The sequence below is a fragment of the Caretta caretta genome, chromosome 4, assembly GCF_965140235.1.
Source record: "Caretta caretta isolate rCarCar2 chromosome 4, rCarCar1.hap1, whole genome shotgun sequence".
Lineage (NCBI taxonomy): Eukaryota > Metazoa > Chordata > Testudines > Cheloniidae > Caretta > Caretta caretta.
Genome location: NC_134209.1, coordinates 117,473,961 through 117,498,940, shown reverse-complemented (window position 1 = coordinate 117,498,940; position 24,980 = coordinate 117,473,961). Strand labels below are relative to the sequence as shown.

Below are 24,980 nucleotides of genomic sequence, written 5' to 3'. Positions count from 1 at the left end.
GGACCCCAGAAGGTCATCTAGTCCAACCCCCTGCTCGAAGCAGGACCAATTCCCAGTTAAATCATCCCAGCCAGGGCTTTGTCAAGCCTGACCTTAAAAACCTCTAAGGAAGGAGATTCTACCACCTCCCTAGGTAACGCATTCCAGTGTTTCACCACCCTCTTAGTGAAAAAGTTTTTCCTAATATCCAATCTAAACCTCCCCCACTGCAGCTTGAGACCATTACTCCTCGTTCTGTCATCTGCTACCATTGAGAACAGTCTAGAGCCATCCTCTTTGGAACCCCCTTTCAGGTAGTTGAAAGCAGCTATCAAATCCCCCCTCATTCTTCTCTTCTGCAGGCTAAACAATCCCAGCTCCCTCAGCCTCTCCTCATAACTCATGTGTTCCAGACCCCTAATCATTTTTGTTGCCCTTCGCTGGACTCTCTCCAATTTATCCACATCCTTCTTGAAGTGTGGGGACCAAAACTGGACACAGTACTCCAGATGAGGCCTCACCAATGTCGAATAGAGGGGAACGATCACTTCCCTCGATCTGCTCGCTATGCCCCTACTTATACATCCCAAAATGCCATTGGCCTTCTTGGCAACAAGGGCACACTGCTGACTCATATCCAGCTTCTCGTCCACTGTCACCCCTAGGTCCTTTTCCGCAGAAAATGTGACATGAACAGCATCTATCACAATGGCACCTCAGTCCTGGCTGTGGCTTCCAGGCACTATTGCAATACAACTAATAAAAGTCAACATCACATTTTCAGTAACTGGCAGTCTACTGGGGACTCTGATCCTGATGGCAGCTCCTGTTTCCTCTTCTCCTTCACTCATGAAGGCCAAGCCCCACCCAAAAAATCACGACTGGCTTTTAAAAATGAGGGTGATTTTTGTTTGCTTTCTGGTTTTAGAGCCTCTAGGAGTCACATTTTCAAGCTGTTCTCTGCAAACATTAAGGCTAGAAACAGGTTTGTGGTCTTTTAAAAGAAAACAAAGTTTCTCATATAATTGCATGACTTCAGAGGCTTAAGCAAAGAGATCCAAAATAATAAAATAATAATAATTAATGTTTTTCATCAGCAGGTCTCAAAAGTGCTTTACAAAGGAGGTCAGTATCATTATTCCCATTTTACAGATGGCGAAACTGAGGCACAGAGGAAAAAGTGAGAGTTGGCAGCACTGTATACCAGCTGCCCCATGCAAATAAGCAGGCTTTGCTCCTGTTTTCCTGCTTATTTGCATGGGGCAGATTCCTAAAGTATCCTTTTTCAGTGAAGAGTCTAAAGCCCTGTAGAAACAGCTGGGACAAGAAGAGTCAGCACCAAATGACTAGTCAGCTCTCCGTGCATGACCCGCAAGTATTTTGAGGATTACCAGTGGCCACCGGATCAGTTAGGGACCTCTAGTATATGCAAAACATTTTGGTCAGCAAAACAGTACTTTAAGATTGGGACCCAATGTGTCTAGCAGCAAACTGTAGCAAACTCCCTGACCTCTGCAGCAATGTCAACACTAAATTCTCCAACAAATTGAAATTTCCACCTCTGTGTGAGATATATGGAGACAAATTCAAAACCAGAGGTTTTTCATATGAGCTAAAGATCAGAACGATTAACACATCGAACAACGCAAAACTTCCATAACTAACACCAGTCTTTGCAAATGACTGTCTAAATATTCTGTGCTGTCTCAAATCTAAATGTATAGTGGTAGGAAATCAAGAGCCAGGTGGCCCACCTGCAGAAACCAGCTTACAACTCCTAGCTTTTGAGGGACTGCAATTATAGTTTCCCATCCTCAGTTATCTGCACAGAACTCCAATTGATTTCAGTGGGAATGGCCTAGGGTAATTGAGGACAGAATTGGGTCAACAGGGCCTATTTCACACAGGCATCTTTTCTAGCACCCTGTAAAATAATGGGACTAAAATAGGGCATTATTTAAAATAAACGATTAGAGATGATTAAAGGTTTGCACATGATAAAGTGCCACATAAAACTAAACGGAAGAGTGCTTCCAATTTGCAGAACACAGAGGTCAAGTTGTCTGATTTGCATGAACATGCATTAGGAATATAAACCCTCATATTTTAGGATATAAACCTTCTTCTAGGACTAACCACTGCTAGGGGCAGGATACTAGATAGCCACTGGCCTCATCCAGTATGACACGCCTTATGCTCTGGTGCCTGCATGCAGAAACTAAGATGCTTATGTCTGCAAATGAGCACGCATGCAAAAGTGGACCACAAAAGTGGGCTGCATGGAGACTCCGTTGGCTGGCTTGTTGGACATTGTAACCTATTTAATTTGGGGGGGAACATAACCAAAGCTCTTCATAATGAAGAACACAGCTAAGGTAATAGCATGTGTTTCTATGTTTTGGAAGAAGCTTTGCTGTTAGTGGCAGCTTGTGCTACCAATGCCTGGGACAGAATAATGTGTAAAACAATGTGCCTAGGATTAGAGATACCAAGGTCTACAGTGCCGTGCATGACAAGGACCATCTCAGCTCAGCAGTATGTGTTTGTCTTCCCTGCAGCCCACTGTAAGTTCTGGCTGCCTCCAGCCTTAGGTCTCTAGAGGAAATTTTAGACAAACTAAAAAAAATAAATAAATAAAGTGCTAACTGAAAAAACACACGATGAAGAGAGAATAAAATATGACAGTTTTGGCTGTTTGTTTTTTCCTAAGATTACTCTCACAAAGCCCTAGAAAGGCGTCAGGGCAAAAGCAACCATTTTGCTGTCATTGTGCCGATGCAGCATAAACGTTGTTTCTCAGTTATTTACTTTCATAAACCTCAGAATGACCTCCCAAAATACAAGCTCATTACAGCTACATGAATATTTTGGAAAGAATGTGCCAGACAAATACACAGGGACTGATTAAAAAAGTATCTAATATGAAATCACAAAATTATACAACAGAAAGAAAGCAAAATTAAAAGAAAGCAAAATATTGTTTGGGGAGAAGGAGAGAATGTTAAGGTTAAATGCCACTGGAAGTGCCATAAAATCCACCTGGAAACCATTAGGGAAACACGTGGGCTGTTGACATAAGTTAAATATCATAGAGATTCTAGGAGACTTAGATTCCTGAGTGGCTAAGTCACTTCTGATATTTTCAAAAGCAGCTAAGTATGTCTTGACTTTTTGATTCTGGGCTTTTTGTGACAGGCATTGCATTTTCCTGTGTCTTTACACTGCCTTGCACAATGGCCCATGGGATCCCAATTCTGATTGCTTTACCCCCTTTAATATAATACTAATTTTTAATAATGTTTAGTGGGAACAGTTTTGACATCAATCTGTCTGTCTGCACGAGTATCTCCATTTATAGATCCATTTCACCTGATTCCAGCAGTGCTGTTGAATGCCTAGCCCAGTGTCTGATGGAGACTGGGTCATGGATGAGAACTAAGTGCCTGAAGCTCAATCCAGAAAAGATTGAGGTGATGCTGGGTTGTTTGGGGAAAGCAGACAGATGATATGGCAAGGCTAATATCTGCCCCTTTGAAAGAGGGTGTTCACCCACCATTTGTGATGGTGTTTGCACAATTTGGGGGTTGTGTTGGATTGCCACCTGCTGTTGGATGATCACATAGCAGCAGTGATGAGGCTGGTGGTTTGCAATGTATGTCAAGGGTGCTTTGAATAAGTGCTCCTTGACTTAGAGTTTGTGTAAGACTGAAATACAAAATCAATTACATCAATTGCACCTACAATTTTTTTGCACACAAAAAAATTCTAAAATGAAGGAGGCCAGGTTTGAAAAAAAGCTACCCATAATTGTGCTTTGTCTACAGTTCAGTGAAAGACAACCTTTCTGTATGGTCCTGGTTTTGATGTGTTTCATTTCAGTTGTATTTATTCTCATGTCAAAGACTTCCTGGGTGAAATTCCAGCTTCATTAAAGTAAACAGAAGTTTTGCTATTGACTTCAAGGGGTCATAATTTCACCCTGGGTGTGTGTTGGGGAGATGTTGCATCGTTTTACCACAAAAGTTTATAAAAATAAATCACATACATAACAACCAATTAGTTTTCAGACACAGTGCAGATCAAACTTACCAGGACAATTCCAAATAGGCATTGAGAGCTTTTCTGATTACATGTCCCAAGTACCCATTTTTTTCTGCAATATGTTTTGCCCAGCTGTAAAAGAAGAAACATGACAATAAATGAACACACACATTTCACACATCATAGTCCAGTGCTATTCTCACTGGGCCCAATAGGACTTTTGTCACTGATTTAAGCAGGTGCAGGATCAGCCTCTTTGTCATTAAAGGCATACATTTCTATGATATATTTAGCCCCTGATGTGGTATTAACGTTGAAATGTCCGAAGGTAATATTTTATTTCTGTAACATTTTACATGTAAATTTTGGTACAGCATCAAAACAAAACTCCAGGTCAAATTCAACATATCAAAAGGTGGCAATTTATACGCTGGTTATGAATGGGTCTCTGTGTAGGTATAAGTGGCAAAGTAGCCTAACTTATACTAATTCATAGATTTTTAAGGTCAAAAGGGGCCATTAGATTACAGTGGTTCTCAACCTTTCCAGACTACTGTACCCCTTTGATGAGTCTGATTTGTCTTGCATACCCTCACTTAAAGACTACTTGCTTACAAAATCAGACAAAAATACAAATGTTGCAGCATACTATTGCTGAAAAATAGTTTACTTTCTCATTTTTACCATATCATTATAAAATAAATCGATTGGAATAAAAATATTGTACTTACATTTCAGTGTATAGTATACACAGCAATATAAACAAGTCATTGTCTGTATGTAATTTTAGTTTGTATTGACTTTGCTAGTGTGTTGTAAAACTAGGCAAATATCTAGATGGGTTGATGTACCCCCTGGAAGACCTCTGCATACCCCCAGGGATATACATACCCGAGGTTGAGAACCACTGCATTAGAACATCTAGTCTGACCTCCTGTATATCACAGGCTATAGAATTTCACGCAGTAATTCCTGCCTCAAGACCACAGCTTCTGGTAGAACTAGTGCAGCGGTTCTCAAACTGTGGGTCGGGACCCCAAAGTGGGTCACAACCTCATTTTAATAGGGCCGCCAGGGCTGGCATTAGATTTGCTGGGGCCCAGGGCCAAAGCCCAAGCCCCGCTTCCCAGGGTCAAAACCCAAGCCAAAGCCCCTAAGCCTGAGGACTTCAACCCTTGGTGGTGGGGCTCAGGGTTACAGGCCCCCAGCCTGGGGCTAAAGCTCTTGGGCTATGGTTTTGGCCCCCACACCTGGAGTGGTGGGGCTTGGGCTTTGGCCCCCACACCCACGGAGGGCTCAGGCTTCAATCCCCTCTCCTAGAGTCATGTTGTAATTTTTGTTGTCAGAAAGGGGTTGCGGTGCAATGAAGTTTGAGAACCCCTGAACTAGTGCATATCTTTGCATGGAATTCCCATTAGTATCCTTGGAAGTTCCCTGCATAGATTAAGGACAGCATATGGTCCTATAGTTTTGCTGATAACATTACTTTTTCTTTTTGGAGAAAACGATACATTTGTTCCAGGTGCTAAGAAACCACAAGGCCACTGTGGTATTGGAAAATGCAGGTCCCACCTCTTCTTACAAAGCTGTGAATTAGATATCCTTTGACAAACCAGTAGACGTGAATTTCGTGTGAATAGTTTCATCAACCAAAAGACCTTTTGGGATAATGGGCAGCAGTAACTTGATTTTCAGATATGCTAAGCACCTGCAGTTCTAGGAGGTAGCTGAAGGTGCTCAGCACCTCTGAAAACGAAGGCTTAACTATTTCCTAAACATTAAGATATGCAAACATTCAAGAGGAGCAAGTATTATTGCCATGGAACAGTTTCTCAAGAAGAAAGATGCACATTTTTAGATTGAGGAATCGAGAACCTGCTGTAATTGAAATGATTTTTTCATGATTTGAATCATCACTGGTTTAAAAATGAGATTTTCCTTATTAAAAAAAAAAAGGGTTTAATTCCTTACATGACAGCTTTTTCTGGATCTCTAGCAAAGTTTTCCATATTTCCTGTGATGTAATACAGAGAACATCGTATGGTCCCTTCTACGTGTCCACCTTGGGCAGCTTTATAGAAGTACTCAGCAGCTAGGGTCTGCAAAGAAACAAGATAAAAATGGCAACCTCCTGGGGAATTACTATTTCCCTATAATTGCTTCATTTAAAAAATAAATAAATAATGGCAGCCTGGCTAATGAAACCAGTCAGTTTAATCACTTTCTGTGCAGATGGGTGAAATCAGTTTCTTTCTTCTACCACCTTACCAGGTTAGGTTGGAAGTTCTTTAAAGCTGAAATTGTGGTAGCATTTTTATCAGGTAGGTGAATATATAAAATATACAACTGGCCTCTGGTGCCATACAGTGTGGCTTTGTTGACACTGACAAAAATGGGACCAGTAAGTCACTGTCAGTAATAGCAGCAGTGGAAGCTGGAGTGTAGAGAGAGGATACAGGCATTTTAACCTCCAGGCTATCTAACCCTACATTCACGGCTAGTGATAAAAACACTGCAGTCCTGACTACACTACAGCTTCCAGTGTTGCTACAACTGGTGGTGAATTAGGGGAGCTGTTTTTGCCAGTGTCACAGCCTGCTGGAGCAAAGCTTGCTCTCTAGCATCTGAGAAATCATTTGCATGAATGACAAGAACAGAGGGTCCAATCCTGGAGACCTTTACTGTGTGAGTAGTCCCAGTGCTTTCATGAACTACACACATGAGTATGGACTCCAGGATCAGGTTCATAATTTCTCAAGCATATGAAGATAGTTTGTGTAAGGCAATACAGGCTCAGCAGGACAGGACAGAATTGCAGAAGGAAGGGGAACTGAGAGAGTATCCAGTTCTCATAATCAACAAGTTTTCTACAGTAATCATAGTAAAGCAACAGCAATCACAACTAAACAATTTCTTTAATCCAGGAATGTCTAACTAGCAACCTCTGCTGTAAAATGGAGACCTGGTATTTTTGTCAATGGTCCTGAACTCTGTAACTAGCTCCCTCATTTGATCCAACAAGCCTGGTTTTATTAACTTTCAGAGCACACAGCAGCATATCTCTTTTCTCAGGCTTTTGGTGATGAAGGAATACAGGTCCATAGAGTGCTTTTGTAGGGGCTGTTATTAACTTGGAATTGTATTATTATGGGCAGGCCATTATTATGTAATTTTTGTCCCCAGGTAGGAGAAATATGCTTGCCACCATTTGCTGGGCAGCTCTTGCTGCTGTTTGCAGCATATATGCTCTCTGACTGAGGCACTAGACATGCTCTCGAATGCCTAGACCACATTTTCCAGCCTCCTTTGGCCTGAAGCATGAGGTTTGATAACTTTTATTTTTGCATTCTGAACTATAAATGTGATTGGTCATAAAATTATCAATCAAAATGATATCCTCTGTTGGAAAAAGAACATTATTTTTTCTTGATATATATATAAAATTAAGGTCCTGTCTTAGGAAGACAAAAATAAAATATGTAGGTCTATGAGGGCTGCATTTAAATTGCAAATCAGACTTTGAAAGGGAAATTTAATTTAAAATCTGTCTTGAACTGTTTTTTTTCCCCACAACAATAGCAGCTTCGATATGAGTGCAGTGCAACAGCTCAAAAGTTCTACTGCAGATTCTGCAGCCCTTAATCACACTGGATAGTGCTCTGCTCCATGTAAAGTACCGTGGAATTCAATGGGGCTACTACTGAAGTAGAGAGCTATTCTACAGGAGTAATGATGGCAGAATCTGGCCCTCAAGAAGGTATAAAACAACTCCAAACTTGATTTTGTATGACATTTTTAATGGGACTTGTGTTTTACTCTTAAAGGGACAGTGGTACTCTTGAGGTAGAACTACACAGGTCAGAGGAATGCAAACACATCTTTAGCAGGCATGAAGCAGATTGTGATGCCATTATGCTAAGTAGTGCCTCGCTCCAGAAGCAGTGCCCCTGACTTCAATGGGACTTCATACAGGAAAAGACTCGATTCACTGTGATGAAGGGTAGCAGAATATGCCCCTCCTAAGTAAACACAGAATCTTAAAGAATAAAGCCAATATTTGTAAACCAGACCCTTTAATAAGAAATCACACACTGACTATTTACTTACTCGATTTCTGCCAGGCACTCCTGGGTAAATCCCATCTAAATGCAGGGCACCCAAGTTATAGGATGCATCTGAATTGCCCATTTCTTCAGCTTTCAACCAGTATTTTGCTGCTTTTACGTAGTCTCTTTTAAAATTATGGTAATACCATCCCAAACCATTCATTGCCTGATGTAATCCCTGTGGGTAAAGAAAAAAAAATGTCCTCAACCACTCAGGTTCAGCTGTGCTTTGCGACATCTTCTGATGCCAATTTATTGTCTAGTGTCAGGAGTTCTAGAAAGTTAATCTTTGTAGCTCTTTGGAGCATGTTATCTAGACAGTGTTCTACCAAGCTGTAACCAAGAGGTTTGTGACTGCTGGAATCGTTAGGGTCCCCTTATTTTTCTCTGCTTTTTTTCTCTAAGGCCCTGTGTTCAATGAACCTCCAACGATGGGGATTCAACAACCTCCTGTGGAAATCTGTTTAACTTTGGAAGCTTAACTACTTTCCTAGTTAAAAAGTTTTTCCTAACCTAAGGGCATGGCTACACTTGCAGATGTAGAGCGCTTTGAGTTAAACCAGCCTTCGTAGAGCGCAGTAGGGAAAGCGCTGCAATCTGTCCACACTGACAGCTACAAGTGCACTGGCGTAGCCACATGAGCAGCTCTTGCAACAGCCACAGAGAGCAGTGCATTGTGGTAGCTATCCCAGCATACAAGTGGCTGCAACATGCTTTTCAAATGGGGGGGGCGGGGGGGCGTGGAGTGTGACAGGGAATGTGTTGGGTGTATGTGGGGGGAGACAGAGTAGGTTTTAGGGGGGGCTGAGAGCATGTCAGCATGCTGTCTTGTAAGTTCAGACAGCAGCACGCCCCCCCCGCCCCCCACAGCATTCCACAGTAATGGTTGCTTTGTCTCGGAAAAGATAAGCAGCTGGCTGTCAGAAACAGAGCTTTCAAAGGGCATATCTGCATTCCTACAGCAAGTACAAAACAATGAGAAGAGTGGCCACTTGACTTAAGGGGGTTATGGGACATTTCCAGAGGCTGATCAGAGCGCAGTAATGCAACACCTCATTCACACTGATGCTCAGGCATTTCAGCCAAGGCGCAGCAAGCGTTAATCATCTCTCTGAGGTAGAGCACCAGGAGCGCTGTAGCTGTGGAGTCAGAGCGCTCTACGTGCCTTGCCAGCGTGGACAGATAGTGAGCTAGGGTGTCCGGGGCTGCTTTAATGCACTCTAACTCGCAAGTGTAGCCATCCCTTAATCTCCTTTGCTGCAGATTAAGCCCATTACTTCTTGTCCTATCTTCAGTGGACATGGAGAAGAATTGATCACCATCCTCTTCATAATAGCCCTCAACATAGTTGAAGACTGCTATCAGTCTTCATCCTTCTTTTCTCAAGACTAAACATACCCAGTTTTTTTCACCTTTCCTCATAGGTCAGGTTTTCTAAACCTTTATCATTTTTATTGATCTCCTCTGAACCTTCTCCAGTGTGACCCCATCTTTCCTAAAGTGTGGTGCCCACAATTGGACACAGTACTCCAGCTGAGTACAATGACCTCCCGTGTCTTACATATGACACTCTTGTTAGTACACCCAGAACGATATTAGCCTTTTTTGCAGCTGCACCACATTGTTGACTCATATTAAATTTGTGATCCACTATAACCCTCAGATCCTTTCCAGTAGTACTACTATCTAGACAGTTATTTCCCATTTTATAGTTGTCCATTTTATTTTTCCTTCCTAAGTGAAGGAATTTGCATTTCCCAACTTTGCATTTGCCTTTATTGAATTTCATCTTATTGATTTCAGACCAACTCTCTAATTTGTCCAGGTCATTTTGAGTTCTAATCCTGTCCTCCGAAGTGCGTGCAACCCCTCTCAGCTTGGTGTCATCTGCAAATTTTATAAGCGTACTCTCCACTTCATTTTCCAAGGAATTAATGAAAATACTGAATAGTACCAGACCCGCGACAGACCACTATGGAGCCCCGCTAGATATGTCCCCCCATTAGATAGCAAACCATTGACAACTGCTCTTTGAGTATGGTCTTTCAAACAGTTGTGCACCCATTTTACAGTGATTTCATCTAGACATTTCCCTAGTTTGTGAATGTCGTGTGGGACTGTGCCAAAAGCCTTACTAAAATCAAGATATATCACATCTAATGCTTCCTCACTATCCACTAAGTCAGTAACCTTGTCAAAGAAGGAAATTAGGTTGATTTGGCATGATTTGTTCTTGACAAATCCGTTCTGGCTATTCCTTAAAACCTTATTATCCTCCAGGCCCTTTCAAATTAGTTGTTTAATAATTTGTTCCACTATCTTTCGGGTATCAAGATTAGGCTGACTGGTCTATAATTCCCTGGGTCCTCTTTGTTCCCCTTTTTAAAGATAGGTACTATGTTTGCCCTTCTCCAGTCTCCTGGGACCTCACCCATTCACCAGCAGTGATAATCAAGATAATTGATAGTGATTCTCGGATTGCTTCAGCTAGTTCCTTAAGTACGCTAGGATGAATTTAATCAGGCCCTGCAGACTTGAATATGTCTATATATTCTTTAACCTGTTCTTTTGATATTCTGGCTTGCATTCCTTACATTTGCTCTGAAAATAAATGGGAGGCCATTAACATGGAACTTCAATATGCTGTTTTTACAGAGTAGAGACAGTCGGCCAGTGCCATACAGGTCAGTTTTAGGAAACACCGTGTATGCCTCCCACAGTGGAGTGGTTTGAGTGGTTTGAATAGTTATGGTTTTCAAGATATAAATTTACCAGAGGCCTGAGCTTTATAGATAAGGACATAAATATATATGAAGATGTGGAAATCACTAAGGGCCAGATCATGGCATGATTATGGCCAGATCGTGGCTGCACATGACTATTATGCCCCCATGTGAGTTCCCTGGTCCAGTCACAGAGGAGTATGTAACCTCTGCACACCCACTACTTCCCCCTGAGATGAGATGCAGAAGGGCAGGGAGAGGGTGGAGTCTGGTCTCAGCTGCTCAGCACTCCAGCTAGTGGAGTTGAGTTGGTGCAGGAGGTAATGATCTGCAGATGGCAAGAGACAGTAACAGCTTACTACCCACCAGATGTAATGGGTATGAGGAAATGAATCCTGACATTGAGTTACCATTTAGTCCTGGTGCAGCTACCCACCACCAATTACACAGAGCACATTGCAAAAGCACAGTCTGGCTCTCAACCCTTCTTTATTCTTCTCTTTTATACTGTATTACTATGAAGTTTGTTGGCCTGATTTTTCAAAGGTGATGATCACCCCTATCTCCCATCGCCCTCAGTGAGATTAGTGGGCACATAACATCTCCAAACATCAGACCAGGTGGGGATTTCTGTTTGACAATTTAACATGAAACTCGGTCTAGAAATACAAGCACAGGAACTGGATGTAAGAACACCTGAGTTCTAATCCTACAGCAGCCACTAACTCCTTGTGTGACCTTGTATAAGTCACTAGGAGGAAAAATCAGCTTTTGTGTATGCAGGCACAATTCCGTTTACGTCCGTGAAGTTGCACCTGCTTACTCCAGAGCTCAATTAGATTTTGTGGGATTCAGTTTCTCCATTCAGGATAATAATGCTTTCCTAATTTATGATCGGGATGTTGGAAGGACTGATTAATGTTCATACAGCATTAGGGTGATGTAAAGTGCCACATAATCATTATAAATTATAATCATATCAGTAATAATACATCTTACTTAGATAGCACAGCAATAAATATTTACTATTATGAATATTTTACCTTGGATGCTGCTTTTTTCATCAGTTCTAAAGCAAGTCTTGTGTTCTTTTTCACACCATGACCCTAAGTAACAAACATAATAAAATAAGTATATATAAGCAACCACTATTTTGAAACACATAATACATGCTAATGAACATTCCTAGCTAATAATTTTAAAAGCAAATTTAAAATTTTTGGATATTATAGTTATTTTTTAATCTTAATATGTTAAAATGGGGGCTGGGTGGCAAAGCTGTGTGGCTCTGTAGGGCTCATTCACATTTAATATCCTAGTTTAACCTAATCTTAATTGAGCCTCGGAAAATTCCATTTTTCCAATTAACCTGGGTGAGTAACTTTTCTGATGGGCAAGTGAAATACCTTTTCCCCCCCATTACTGTCAGTTACTTTGGAAAAAAGAATAGTGAATAGCTTTTGTGCTTGGGCTGGTGAATTTTCATCACAATTTTGCCTGGGAGTCTTAATCTAATAGATCTGAACACATACTGAAATAATTTTAGTAATTGGAAAAATACTGTAAGCGGAATCTCCTTGAAACCTACTTCTTCTAACGGGGCTCTCACTGCTAATTCTCTGTTGCTATAAACCACATTCCCTCACAAACTTTCTTAAAATGTAACCAACATGAAATTCAAACTGCAACCAGCTTCTGTCTTGTGCTCACTATGGATATCCATGCACTGAAGGCTGCTTCTTCCTCTTTTCCTCTGCAGTCTACTGTACCTGAACCCTTTCATATTTGTTGCCATATTGTTTTGTTTGTTCCGTAATTTTAGGCTCTGTGATGGGGTACACAAACATGACACTGGCCAGGAAAGGGTTAACAAGCTGCTTGTAGACTCAGCCAGCTTTGCCTTGCTACACAGGCAATCAGGCTGGGAGGAAGGGGTTAAAAGGAGAAAGCTCAGCTCAATTGGTTGTTGACTGGGAAGGAGAGTAGGCTTCCAGCTCTCAGTCTGTAAACGAGGCCTGGCTGGGACAAGGAAGTTAGGGTTGTCAGGTGTCTGGTTTTCGACCGGAAAGTCCAGTCGAAAAGGGAACCTGGCAGTGTCCGGTTAGCAGGCTCTCCCTTCCCTGCCTCACTCATCCCCCCGGCTCTCCCTTCCCTGCCCCAATCATGCCCCCATCCCCGGAGCGCAGCTCTCCCTTCCCTGCCCCACTCATCCCCACCACCCCTGGAGCACATTTGCATCCGATGAAGTGAGCTGTAGCTCACGAAAGCTTATGCTCAGATAAATTTGTTAGTCTCTAAGGTCCCACAGGTACTCCTTTTCTTTTTGCGAATACAGACTAACACAGCTGCTACTCTGAAACCTGTTAACTCTTGGTAAGTAACTCCCATCCAGATCTTGCTGACACACAAACTGTCATTGGAATAACTAAGATGGTTTTCGCAAAAAGAAAAGGATTACTTGTGGCACCTTAGAGACTGACAAATTTATTTGAGCATAAGCTTTCGTGAGCTACAGCTCACTTCATCGGATGTATTCAGTGGAAAATACAGTGGGGAGATTTATATACACAGAGAACATGAAACAATGGGTGTTATCATACACACTGTAAGGAGAATGATCACTTAAGATGAGCTAATACCAGCAGGAGAGTGTGGGGGGGGGGGAGGGAAGAAAACCTTTTGTAGTGATAATGAAGATGGGCCATTTCCAGCAGTTGACAAGAACGTCTGAGGAAGGGGGGGGGAATAAACATGAGGAAACAGTTTTACTTTGTGTAATGACCCATCCACTCCCAGTCTCTAAGAGTGGATGGGTCATTACACAAAGTAAAACTATTTCCCCATGTTTATTCCCGCCCCCCCCCCCCCCCGGTGTTCCTCAGACATTCTTGTCAACTGCTGGAAATGGCCCACCTTGATTATCACTACAAAAGCCCCCAACCCATACCCCCCCCCCCGCTCTCCTGCTGGTGTTAGCTCATCTTAAGTGATCACTCTCCTTACAGTGTGTATGATAACACCCATTGTTTCATGTTCTCTGTGTATATAAATCTCCCCACTGTATTTTCCACTGAATGCATCCGATGAAGTGAGCTGCAGCTCACGAAAGCTTATGCTCAAATAAATTGGTTAGTCTCTAAGGTGCCACAAGTACTCCTTTTCTTTTTGTGAATACAGACTAACATGGCTGTTACTCTGAAACCTCAGATGGTTTTAATTCACCCCTTTTGTTATTTCAGTGCAAGTCTGGGTGTGGGCTTCATAGTGTCCTTTTTCAATTTAGCTCAAGTTGGTAAAAAGTGGAGTTATTTAGGTGGCGTAAAATGGTGTATCTAAGGCTATGTCTACACAACAGACCTTACAGTGGCACAGCTGCAGTGGTACAGCTGTGCCACTGTAAGGTCTCCCATGTAGCCACTCTACACCGGCGGGAGAGAGCTCTCCCACTGGCATAATTAAACCACCCCCAACAAGCAATGGTAGCTATTTCAGAGGAGAGCATCTCTTGCCAGCATAGCATTGTCCATACCGGTGCTTTTGTTGGTGAAACTTATGTTGGGTAGGGGTGTGTGGTTTTTTTCACACCCCGGGCTGAGAAATGTGATAGGTAGACATAGTCTCACAGTACATCTACACAGCAAATCCCCCCTCCACCAAGGCAGCAAGTCTCAGAGCCCAGGTCAACTGACTTGGGCTCACACTACAGGGCTAAAAATATCAATGTTGCCATTCAGGCGTGGAGTGGAGCCTGGGCTCTGAAACCTGGCAATGGGGGAGTATCTCGGTCCCCAGGTTCCAGCACCTGCCTGAACTTGTACATTGCTATTTTTAGCCCTGCAGCATGAGCCTGAGTCAGTTGACCTGGACTCTGAGATTTGCTGTCATGGGTCTGTTTTGCTGTGTAGACATACCCTAAGAGCATTACGATGATCACATAATATGTCACTGTAGAAAATGCACAAAGTTCTCTCCATTATCTAAATTCTGAAGCATCTACACCCAAAAGGAAACTACTCTACAAGTCTGAAATGAACTGAGAATTGGAAGCATGTCTTACCTTGAATAAAACAATGGCATAATCATATATTAATATTGGATCTTCAGTTTCCAGTGCACCCTTTGAGTACCACTCTATTGCTGCTTCCGGATTTTTTGCCACCCCTTGCTGGCCCCAGAACAGCATCTGTGCCAATCGTTGCTAAAAACAAAACACAACTATCATAATAATAAATCTTAAATTTAAACTGTAATTGGAGTTACAGGGATGGATTATTTTCACAGATTTACACTGGTGATAAATGTGTCAAGAAGGCAGTTAAGTGTGCTAAGCATTCTGAAAACAGGTTGCCTTATGTAATTTTCAGAGAGGGCTTCCTATCAGTAACGTTTACAGATAACGGACCGAGTTCAGATCTGGCATATGTAGATGCAACTACCATGAGAGTCTCTGGATTGAATTCAGTGGTGAATAAATAGTGATATAAGTGCATGGGAAAATGTGTGCAGATGGCTCAGTAGAGGAACTTGCATAGAGCTGGCATTCTGCAGTTGTACAAAACAAGTGTCAAATACACACCAAGGGAATTGAAAGGACAGTTATAGCAAGTAAAGCAATGAGCACGTAAGATGAAGTCCCCTTATGTGCCCTTCTCTTTGCCTTACATCATCTTTTTAGTGGTTTTCAGGTTGAAGCACTGGAAAAGTTTAAAGATCAGACAAGAAATAAGTTTGAGGGAGCAACATGACAGCACTACCAGCGATTTTATGGTTTAGTCCGAACTGTATGAACAAGCAAAATAATGAAACGATATGCTATGATATAGACTATACCTGTGCAGCTGCATTTCCTCTTGTTGCTTCATATTTTAACCACATAAAGACATCACCATTTTCTTTAGTTTGGGCTTTTAATAGTTCATCATCCCTCAGCCTTATAGTTTCTACAAATGCCTGAAAAGAGGGTGAACAGAGAAAACATTAAACAGCATATTAATCAACCTGCCCACCTAAATGAAAACGTTAGATGTTTCCTGATATCTTGAACAATTCCTTCTCTATTCTGGGCTTTCAAAGTTCTGTTATTTTCTTCACTGGTCAATTTATTAATCCTGAAACCGTTAGCTCATTGTCATTTCCTTTCATTCACTCAGGCCCTCCTATTCTCTGACAGGTCTGTCTGACAGAATGGAACAAACAGAGACCCTGTCTACCCTAGATTTATTTTTCTAAAGCTCCCCACCATTGGTACTATTCAGTGCAGCTCCATTAGTGGTAACAAATGTAACAAGTGGTAACAAAGCGGCAGCTGGCACCTTAACCACCATGTTGTCTACACCAGCGGTTCTCAACCAGGATGGGACCCCCTGGGGGGGGGCCGCGAGCAGGTTTCAGGAGGTTTCTGCCAAAATAAACCAGAGAGCAGGGCCAGTGTTAGACTCACTGGGGCTCAGGGCAGAAAGTTGAAGCCAGAGCTCTGCTTCCTGGGACTTAAGCCGAAGTCTGAGCAACCTAACTTCGCAGGGCCCCCGGTGGTGTGGGGCCCGGAGCCATTGCCCTGTTTGCTACCCCTTGATGCTGGACCTGGCTTTTAATCTACTGCATATGGAGAAGTTGTTGTGGCGCAGGTGGGCCATGGAATTTTTATAGTATGTTAGGGGGGTGGGGCACAGAAAGAAAAGGGTTGAGAACCCCTGGTTTAGATCTCCAGTGAGCAGACTGAGATGACAAGGTGGTAAAAGCACTGGCAGCTAGTCTCTGTTAAAGCTCCCACCTTTGGTAGTACTGGGGGTTGTAAAGATGGGATAGTTTGGAAGTAAAAGATAGTTTAGACAGCTGCAGACTCACCAGGCATCAACTATTATTCACTGCCACACCAATATGGGACCATGGGGTGGGGAAGGGTGTGGATAAGAGGAGGAGAATGATCAAAGCAGAAGAGAAAGGAAAAGGAATATTTGAGGGAGAAAACAAGAACATGACTGGAGAAATTGCTTGGCACATTTTTTAAGAGAAAGCGGATCTATAAAAATGGGTCTTATTTAAGATCTGGAACTTGCAACTTCCACACTCCATCACGTAATGGAACAGCTGGGAGAAACCTATGCCAAGCAGAGATTTCTTATAGCCTGGAAATGGTGAAAATCCAGAGACCCCGTGAAGTCCAACAAAGTGAGAGATTGCTATTGCCAATATAATTAATGTAGGAGGCACTCAGATATGACAGCAATAGGTGACAGCACAAAAGCATAAAGCCTAGTCTACACTAAAAGGTTTACTGGTGTAGCTATATGGACAAAACTCTTCTAGGATAGACCCAGTTTATACTGGCAAGTAAGTGCTTTTACTGATATAGCTTATACCAGTTCCCTGAACAAAATAAGCTATACCGCCAAAAGCATTCCTTTGCCAATATAACTGTACCTACCCTATGGTTTTGCTAGTATAGTTATGTTGCAAAAAAAAAAAATTAAATAAAAAAAAATCACATCTTAACTGACATTGGTATGCTTGCATAAGTTTCTAATGTGGACTTGGCCTATGATAAGTAATTAAAAATCAATTTGCAGTCTGTATGTTTTGATTTTGCAATGTTCAAAATCCCTCAGTTATCCTTCCTTTTGTGATAAGTCTCAGTCCTAAGCAGACAATGTTGTCCAAGTGTTTTTTCAGGCCAAGATCCTAGCACTCATTTAAGGTTGTTAAATATTTTTTCATCTAAAACTATATTGTTTCCTATTCACAAGCCATTTCTGAAATAAGTTTACTTGGGTTTTCATACAGATATTAAACACAACTAAACATTTTACATTTGATTATGGAACAGACATAGATACGGAGAGTACAGGTGGCCTTTTTCCTGAATTTAATAAAGTCTGGGTATTAAAGAACAAAAAGAAGAACAGATACTTAACAGTCCTTAATATAGATTGATATGATCTAGTGAACTAAGCATGAGGCTATGAACGAGGTACACCAGACTTCTTTCCCAGCTCTGACACTGACTTTGTATGGTCGCAGTCAAAACAGTTAAACTTTCTGTGACTTAGTTTTCCCCACCTGTGAAATGGGGTAATAATACTTACTGTTTCATGAGGTGTTGTGATTATTAGGTAAGGTAATGTTTGTAAAGTACTTTGAAGATACAAAGCTCTGTATATATAAGTATTAATGTATTATAAACTGCTATCATGGCAAATAAATTCAAATACACCTATAACTCTTTTACCTGATCTCCTTTAGTAGCATGTTGATCAAGAGATGTCTTTAGTGCAATATTGTTGTAATAAGCATATGATAACTCCAAGTCTAGTGGATAATTGTTAATGCCTTGGTAATGTTTATACCCAAGATTCATCACAGCAAGTCTCTCACTCCTCTGAGCACCAACCAAACTGTATAACAGCCCCTGGGAAAAATCAACAAACATAAACAATTAATTGGACCGCTAATAAGTTTGCCTACTATAAACCATTTTGGTGCTGTCTCACAGACTTCACAGAATGAGCAACGTGCATCTGCAGTATTGGCTGATACACCAACTATATCAGGTGAAACACCTGAACAATAAAGTGGTTAGGATTTCTTTTATAAAGAAAGGTATAAAAGAAACCCTATGACACTTCTACTGAACACACACAATGAGCATTACTGCCTATCATCTTGCTACCACTAGATAACCTTGCTGTTTAGTGCAGATGCTACTCCTGGGACAACCAAAAGGCATCAGCTCATAATTGGGGTGCTAAGGGTGGGATTTTTGCAGGCTCTCAAAACTCTGCTCATCTCACCGTGAGGGTCTGCCTGCACTAATGACTTATGGCTGACAAAGGTTATCAGCAGTCGATTCCCCAGGCTGCACTTCAGCTGGGACTGACAACAGCACTGCTAGTGCAGATTGGACACAACCATTCTTAGTACTCCGCCGGTCTCAAGGGTGCCTCTGTAACGGTGCTGAAATCAGTTTTGTCCCACCTGCACTACCTATTTAAACTAGTTTCAACAATATTTAAAGGGGACCCAGGAACTTATTGTTAGCACTGGGCATATCTGTAGTTTAGACAAGACCTAAGTCTCAGTTTCTCTTCCCTGAACAGGATGTGGTAAACTTTGCCTCAGATTAATGTCTTGGGAGCACCATTTAACTCCACCTCCTAATATACTGACACGTTCTACAGTGACATTAGGCAGCCCCACCATTCTTGAGTATTTTATATTATTATGTACCATTTCGTAATTAAATGGCTATCGGCAAGTTCATTATAAAACAGCCTCCAGTTTCACACATATATCTTTCTCCTTCTCAGATCCTCCTCCTCTTTTATTTGACACTGTGAAATTACAAGGATATTTCTGACCTTATGATTAATTTGAAAAATTTTGGAGTTCAGATGCTTTTCTAAAACTTTTGTGGCGTTTTCCCTCTCAGCCCAGTCTCAGTATCACGTCTTGTGCACAACAGACCACAGGATTTCTTTCCCTTCTAGTCCTATACAACCTTGTTCCTCCAGGAGACCCCCCGCTATGCCCCACCTAGTGCCAAGATTTTTTGAATGGGGAATCCCTGTGACTTGCTGTCCCCATCAGCTCAAGGATATTTTCTTCATCACAGGTTTCGGGGGCCGACTAACAGATCCACTTCCTCCAGTCTACATTTCTGGGGGCAGCAAGCTGGCCCGCACTCCCATCTGGAGTTAAATGTGGATGACAAGTAGGCCCGCATCATATCTCTTCAGTGGCCTGCAGGACTGTCCCTCTATCCCAGCTCACTTTCTCACCCTCTTTTAGGAGTGACCAATCAATGCATTTCTCCATTCTGTAGCAGTGGGACAGAGAAGTTCCTCCATTAGGCTCCACTGCTTTTAGCCCCATAGTGTATCAGGGAATTCAGAAATATCTGTGGCCAGCTGCCCAGTAAAGGGGTAAGGTAGAGGGAGCCTATAGGCCATGCCATGAAAAGGAGACCAGATTTGAGATGGGGAAAGCTACCAAAATTTCTTTCCTGTATTTTTTCTTCAAATGGCCAAGTTTCACTCTGGCAACCTACTGTGTAAATTGCTTTTGAAGGTAACTAATTTCATCTGAGATGATCAGACACATTGAATACATTACCTGCACAGGGTCTACGGGCACAGCTAGTCCCGTTTCAAAAATAACTGCAAGGAAAAAGGAAGCTTTGTGGTATCCACAGCAGCTGGAATCCATCAGAAAAGGGATGGAGGAGCTCATGTAGTATAGACCATCAGCCCTGGAAAGATTTTTTGCAACCTTCTCAAATATCCTCCGGCCAACTTCTAAAACTGTATTGTTTTGGTCTTCTGACACTAAAAATACATCACAAAGTAGATGCACAATTGTTATATGTGAAAACAGTTTAAATCAAAATGTTGACGGTGCAACTCTGTGATTTATTTTTACTGGGACAAATTCTATTATCCTTACTCATGCTCAAAAATACTTTACTTCTCAGGAGTACCACTGAAATAAAAGAAATTCCTAGAAGAGTAAGGTACTACCCAACATGAATAAGGTTAAATCACAACCTGGCCCAGTAGGAATAAGTCAGACAATTTCACAATGTAAATCAATAGGACTTGTTGAAGAGTAAGGTACTAGTCAACATTAATAATGGCGGCTGAAGCTGGCCCATAGTCATTACCACTCCATAACTGAGCATTTAAACAAATTGCCCACATTTTGGCCAAGGACACTAAAACCCTGCGTGCTTCTGTATTTCCATCTTTTACATTGTGTCCATTCCTCATTTGCAATGTGATACAGACAAATTACAGGTTAACCTTGACACTCCATCCTTAAGTGATGTGAAAAAAACTTCTGCAACATGAGGTAAAGTCAAAGTGTGCCAGCTTCTAAGGGACACTGTATAGTAATTTCAGAAAGACAAGATAAAGGCATGATTACCATCAGATGGACTGAAGTCCATCTCTCGCAGCAGGTTGAACAAGCTGTGGTATTTCTCCCTTAGCTCTTTGCCCCAGATGAAGGCATCACACTTGATCTTGGCCCCATACTTGTAGTTCAGCTCTGAATAATAGTTTTCACGGATACCTGAACAAAGTGAGAAATCAAGGAAATGATCTGACCTGAGAAATGAGCTGGTCTTTGGAGGAAGCTTATCTTTAAAAGATGTCCCTATGGTGGATGAGAACGTGGTATATAGGATGGGAAGAGGAAAGAGGCAGGAAACAGAGTGAAAAACTGATTATGTCAGTACAGCTCATTTAAAACAAATATAAATGATTTATTATAACCTCTTCAATATCTTGCAGGACATATAATAATGTTGTTCATACTTGATGTCCAATATGTGTTCTTGAGTGCTATAATAATTAATGTTGTGTTACTCCACCAGTATGGAACAGAATAGATGCTTTGATATGAATTTTGTCTCTCAGCTGCTTCACATTGAGTAACTATGGAACAGATCTTCCAGCATAACACAAAAGTTGTTGGGAATTTTAAAAATATGTATGTAGTTGCAGCTATTTGCTTTCTTGTACTGTAAAACATCATAAATTTGATGTAATACTGAGAACAAATTTGTATAACCAGCCAAAAGAAACTTACATAGATATAGAACAGAAGAGAGGGATTTGAGTGGCATATCATATTAGCCTGGAATCATTTTATTGTTCTTTTTATTTGTCTTTCTTCTTAAGGGAAAAAAAATCAAAAACTATATTGGAAGGAAGGCTTTCCAGCACTGAGCAATACAGTTTTACCTTCCAGCAAGCATGCTGCAGAAGACAAATTAATTTTCTTCTTATTAAGCACATGGTGGAATTTATATTTCTTTTTTTTATTAAAATCATCATCTAGTCACACTCTGTTTGTGATAAAAAGCAAAGCAGGAGACCTCAAGAACATGGCACACTAATAATCAGATCCTGAAGTTCAGTACTTACAATCTTTTTGCACTGCTTGGCCTTGCTTTACAAGGTGTCCATACCCAGATACTATTTCATGGATGTCTGCACATCTCTCATAGTAGAGTTCAATCTGTTCCATAATTTCTTTGTCATAAAGAGGATTAGAAATCTAGACAAAGGCAAATGACATGCTGGTAACTACAATAGTTGTGACTTTCTGCATTCTTCTAAAAAGAAAAGGAATACTTGTGGCACCTTAGAGACTAACAAATTTATTAGAGCATAAGCTTTTGTGAGCTACAGCTTACTTCATCAGATGCATACAGTGGAAAATATAGTGGGGAGATTTTATATACACAGAGAACATGAAACAATGGGTGTTACCATACACAGTGTAACAAGAGTGATCAGGAAAGGTGAGCTTTACCAGCAGGAGAGTGGGGTGGGGTAGGGAGGCAAACCTTTTGTAGTGATAATCAAGGTGGGCCATTTCCAGCAGTTGACAAGAACAGTGGGGCGGGGGGAGGGGGAGGGGAATAAACAAGGGGAAATAGTTTTACTTTGTGTAATGACACATCCACTCCCAGTCTTTATTCAAGCCTAAGTTAATAGTATCCAGCTTGCAAAGTAATTCCAATTCAGCAGTCTCTCGTTGCAGTCTGTTTTTGAAGTTTTTTTCTTGAAGAATTGCAACTTTTAGGTCTGTAATCGAGTGACCAAAGAGATTGAAGTGTTCTCTGACTGGTTTTTGAATGTTATAATTCTTGACGTCTGATTTGTGTCCATTTATTCTTTTACGTAGAGACTGTCCAGTTTGGCCAATGTACATGGCAGAGGGGCATTAGTGGCACATGATTGCTTATATCACATTGATAGATGTGCAGGTGAATGAGCCTCTGATAGCGTGGCTGATGTGATTAGGCCCTATGATGGTGTCCCCTGAATAGATATGTGGACACAGTTGGCAACAGGCTTTGTTGCAAGGATAGGTTCCTGGGTTAGTGGTTCTGGTGTGTGGTGTGTGGTTGCTGGAGAGTATTTGCTTCAGGTTGGGGGGCTGTCTGTAAGCAAGGACTGGCCTGTCTCCCAAGATCTGTGAGAATGATGGGTCGTCCTTCAGGATAGGTTGCAGATCCTTGATGATGCGTTGGAGAGGTTTTAGTTGGGGGCTGAAGGTGATGGCTAGTGGCGTTCTGTTATTTTCTTTGTTGGGCCTGTCCTGTAGTAGGTAACTTCTGGTACTCTTCTGGCTCTGTCAATCTGTTTCTTCACTTCAGCAGGTGGGTATTGTAGTTGTAAGAACGCTTGATAGAGATCTTGTAGGTGTTTGCCTCTGTCTGAGGAGTTGGAGCAAATGTGGTTGTATCATAGAGCTTGGCTGTAGACAATGGATCATGTGGTGCGGTCTGGATGAAAGCTGGAGGCATGTCAGTAAGTATACCGGTCAGTAGGTTTGCGGTATAGGGTGGTGTTTATGTGACCATCGCTTATTAGCACCGTAGTGTCCAGGAAGTGGATCTCTTGTGTGGACTGGTCCAGGCTGAGGTTGATGGTGGGATGGAAATCGTTGAAATCATGGTGGAATTCCTCAAGGGCTTCTTTTCCATGGGTCCAGATGATGAAAATGTCATCAATGTAGCGCAAGTAGAGTAGGGGCATTAGGGGGACGAGAGCTGAGGAAGCATTGTTCTAAGTCAGCCATAAAAATGTTGGCATACTGTGGGGCCATGCGGGTACCCATAGCAGTGCCGCTGATTTGAAGGTATACATTGTCCCCAAATGTGAAATAGTTATGGGTGAGTACAAAGTCACAAAGTTCAGCCACCAGGTTTGCCATGACATCGGGGATACTGTTCCTGACGGCTTGTAGTCCATCTTTGTGTGGAATGTTGGTGTAGAGGGCTTCTACATCCATAGTAGCTAGGAAGGTGTTTTCAGGAAGATCACCGATGGATTGTAGTTTCCTCAGGAAGTCAGTGGTGTCTCTAAGATAGCTGGGAGTGCTGGTAGCGCAGGGCCTGAGGAGGGAGTCTACATAGCCAGACAATCCTGCTGTCAAGGTGCCAATGCCTGAGATGATGGGGCGTCCAGGATTTCCAGGTTTATGGATCTTGGGTAGCTAATAGAATACCCCAGGTCGAGGTTCTAGGGGTGTGTCTGTGCGGATTTGTTCTTGTGCTTTTTCAGGGAGTTTCTTGAGCAGATGGCATAGTTTCTTTTGGTAACCCTCAGTGGGATCAGAGGGTAATGGCTTGTAGAAAGTGGTGTTGGAGAGCTGCCTAGCAGCCTCTGGTTCATATTCCGACCTATTCATGATGATGACAGACAAATTTATTAGAGCATACGCTTTCGTGAGCTACAGCTCACTTCATTGGCTGTATAGAGTGGAAAATATAGCGGGGAGATTTTATATACACAAAGAACATGAAACAATGGGTGCTGCCATACAGACTGTAACAAGAGGGATCAGGAAAGGTGAGCTAGAGGTGGGGGGACGGACGGGGGACACGGACCTTTTGTAGTGATAATCAAGGTGGGCCATTTCCAGCAGTTGACAAGAACAGTGTGGGGGGGGGAGGGAGGGGGAATAAACAAGGGGAAATACTAACATGGCTGCTTCTAAAAAGAGATATCATTGAGTCTGAGTTTAAGGTCAGAAAGGACCACCAGATCCATCGAATCTGACATCCTGTATATCACAGGCCAGAACCAGCCCACTAACCCCAGAAACCAAAATTAGACCAAAGTAGTACAGCCCACAGATTTTACAGACTTGATGACAAAATAAATCCAGGTTACTAACCTTCCTATAACTGTTATTCTTCAAGATGTATTGCACATGTCCATTCCAATGTAGGTGTGTGCTTGCTCCAGGCACAACCGTTGGAAAGTTTTCCCTCAGTGGTATCCATCGGGTCGGCTCTGGTGCCCCCTGGAGTCGCACCTCATAGCACTGGTATAAAGGGTCCTGCTGATCCACAGCCCCCTCAGTTCCTTCTTGCTGGCCGACTCTGACAGAGAGGTAGGAAGGAAGGTCTTGGAATGGACATGTGCAACGCATCTCAAAGAACAACAGTGACAGAAGGTTTAGTAACCATTTTTTCTTCGAGTGCTTGCACATGTCCATTCCAATGTAGGTGACTCCCAAGTAGTTGTGCAGGTGGGGGGTTCAGAGTTTATTGACATGCTGATTACTACACCACTCGGCTAAATCCAGCTTCATCTCTGGCCTGTTGGTTGATGGC

The 24,980-nt window shown here is 42.0% G+C and overlaps 1 protein-coding gene across 1 annotated transcript in view; it reads right to left on the bottom strand.

Annotated features, from left to right (window-relative positions):
* Positions 1-24,980, bottom strand: part of SEL1L3 (SEL1L family member 3) — a 62,376-nt gene that overhangs the window by 16,871 nt on the left and 20,525 nt on the right. The window contains exons 8-17 of the mRNA XM_048848685.2: positions 21,772-21,904; positions 20,768-20,914; positions 19,958-20,169; positions 18,075-18,254; positions 15,680-15,799; positions 14,907-15,047; positions 11,893-11,955; positions 8,128-8,304; positions 5,992-6,119; positions 4,069-4,152 (exon numbers count right to left, since the gene is read on the bottom strand). Coding sequence (XP_048704642.1) covers positions 4,069-4,152; positions 5,992-6,119; positions 8,128-8,304; positions 11,893-11,955; positions 14,907-15,047; positions 15,680-15,799; positions 18,075-18,254; positions 19,958-20,169; positions 20,768-20,914; positions 21,772-21,904 — 1,385 coding nt within the window. The remainder of the gene's footprint in view (positions 1-4,068; positions 4,153-5,991; positions 6,120-8,127; positions 8,305-11,892; positions 11,956-14,906; positions 15,048-15,679; positions 15,800-18,074; positions 18,255-19,957; positions 20,170-20,767; positions 20,915-21,771; positions 21,905-24,980) is intronic.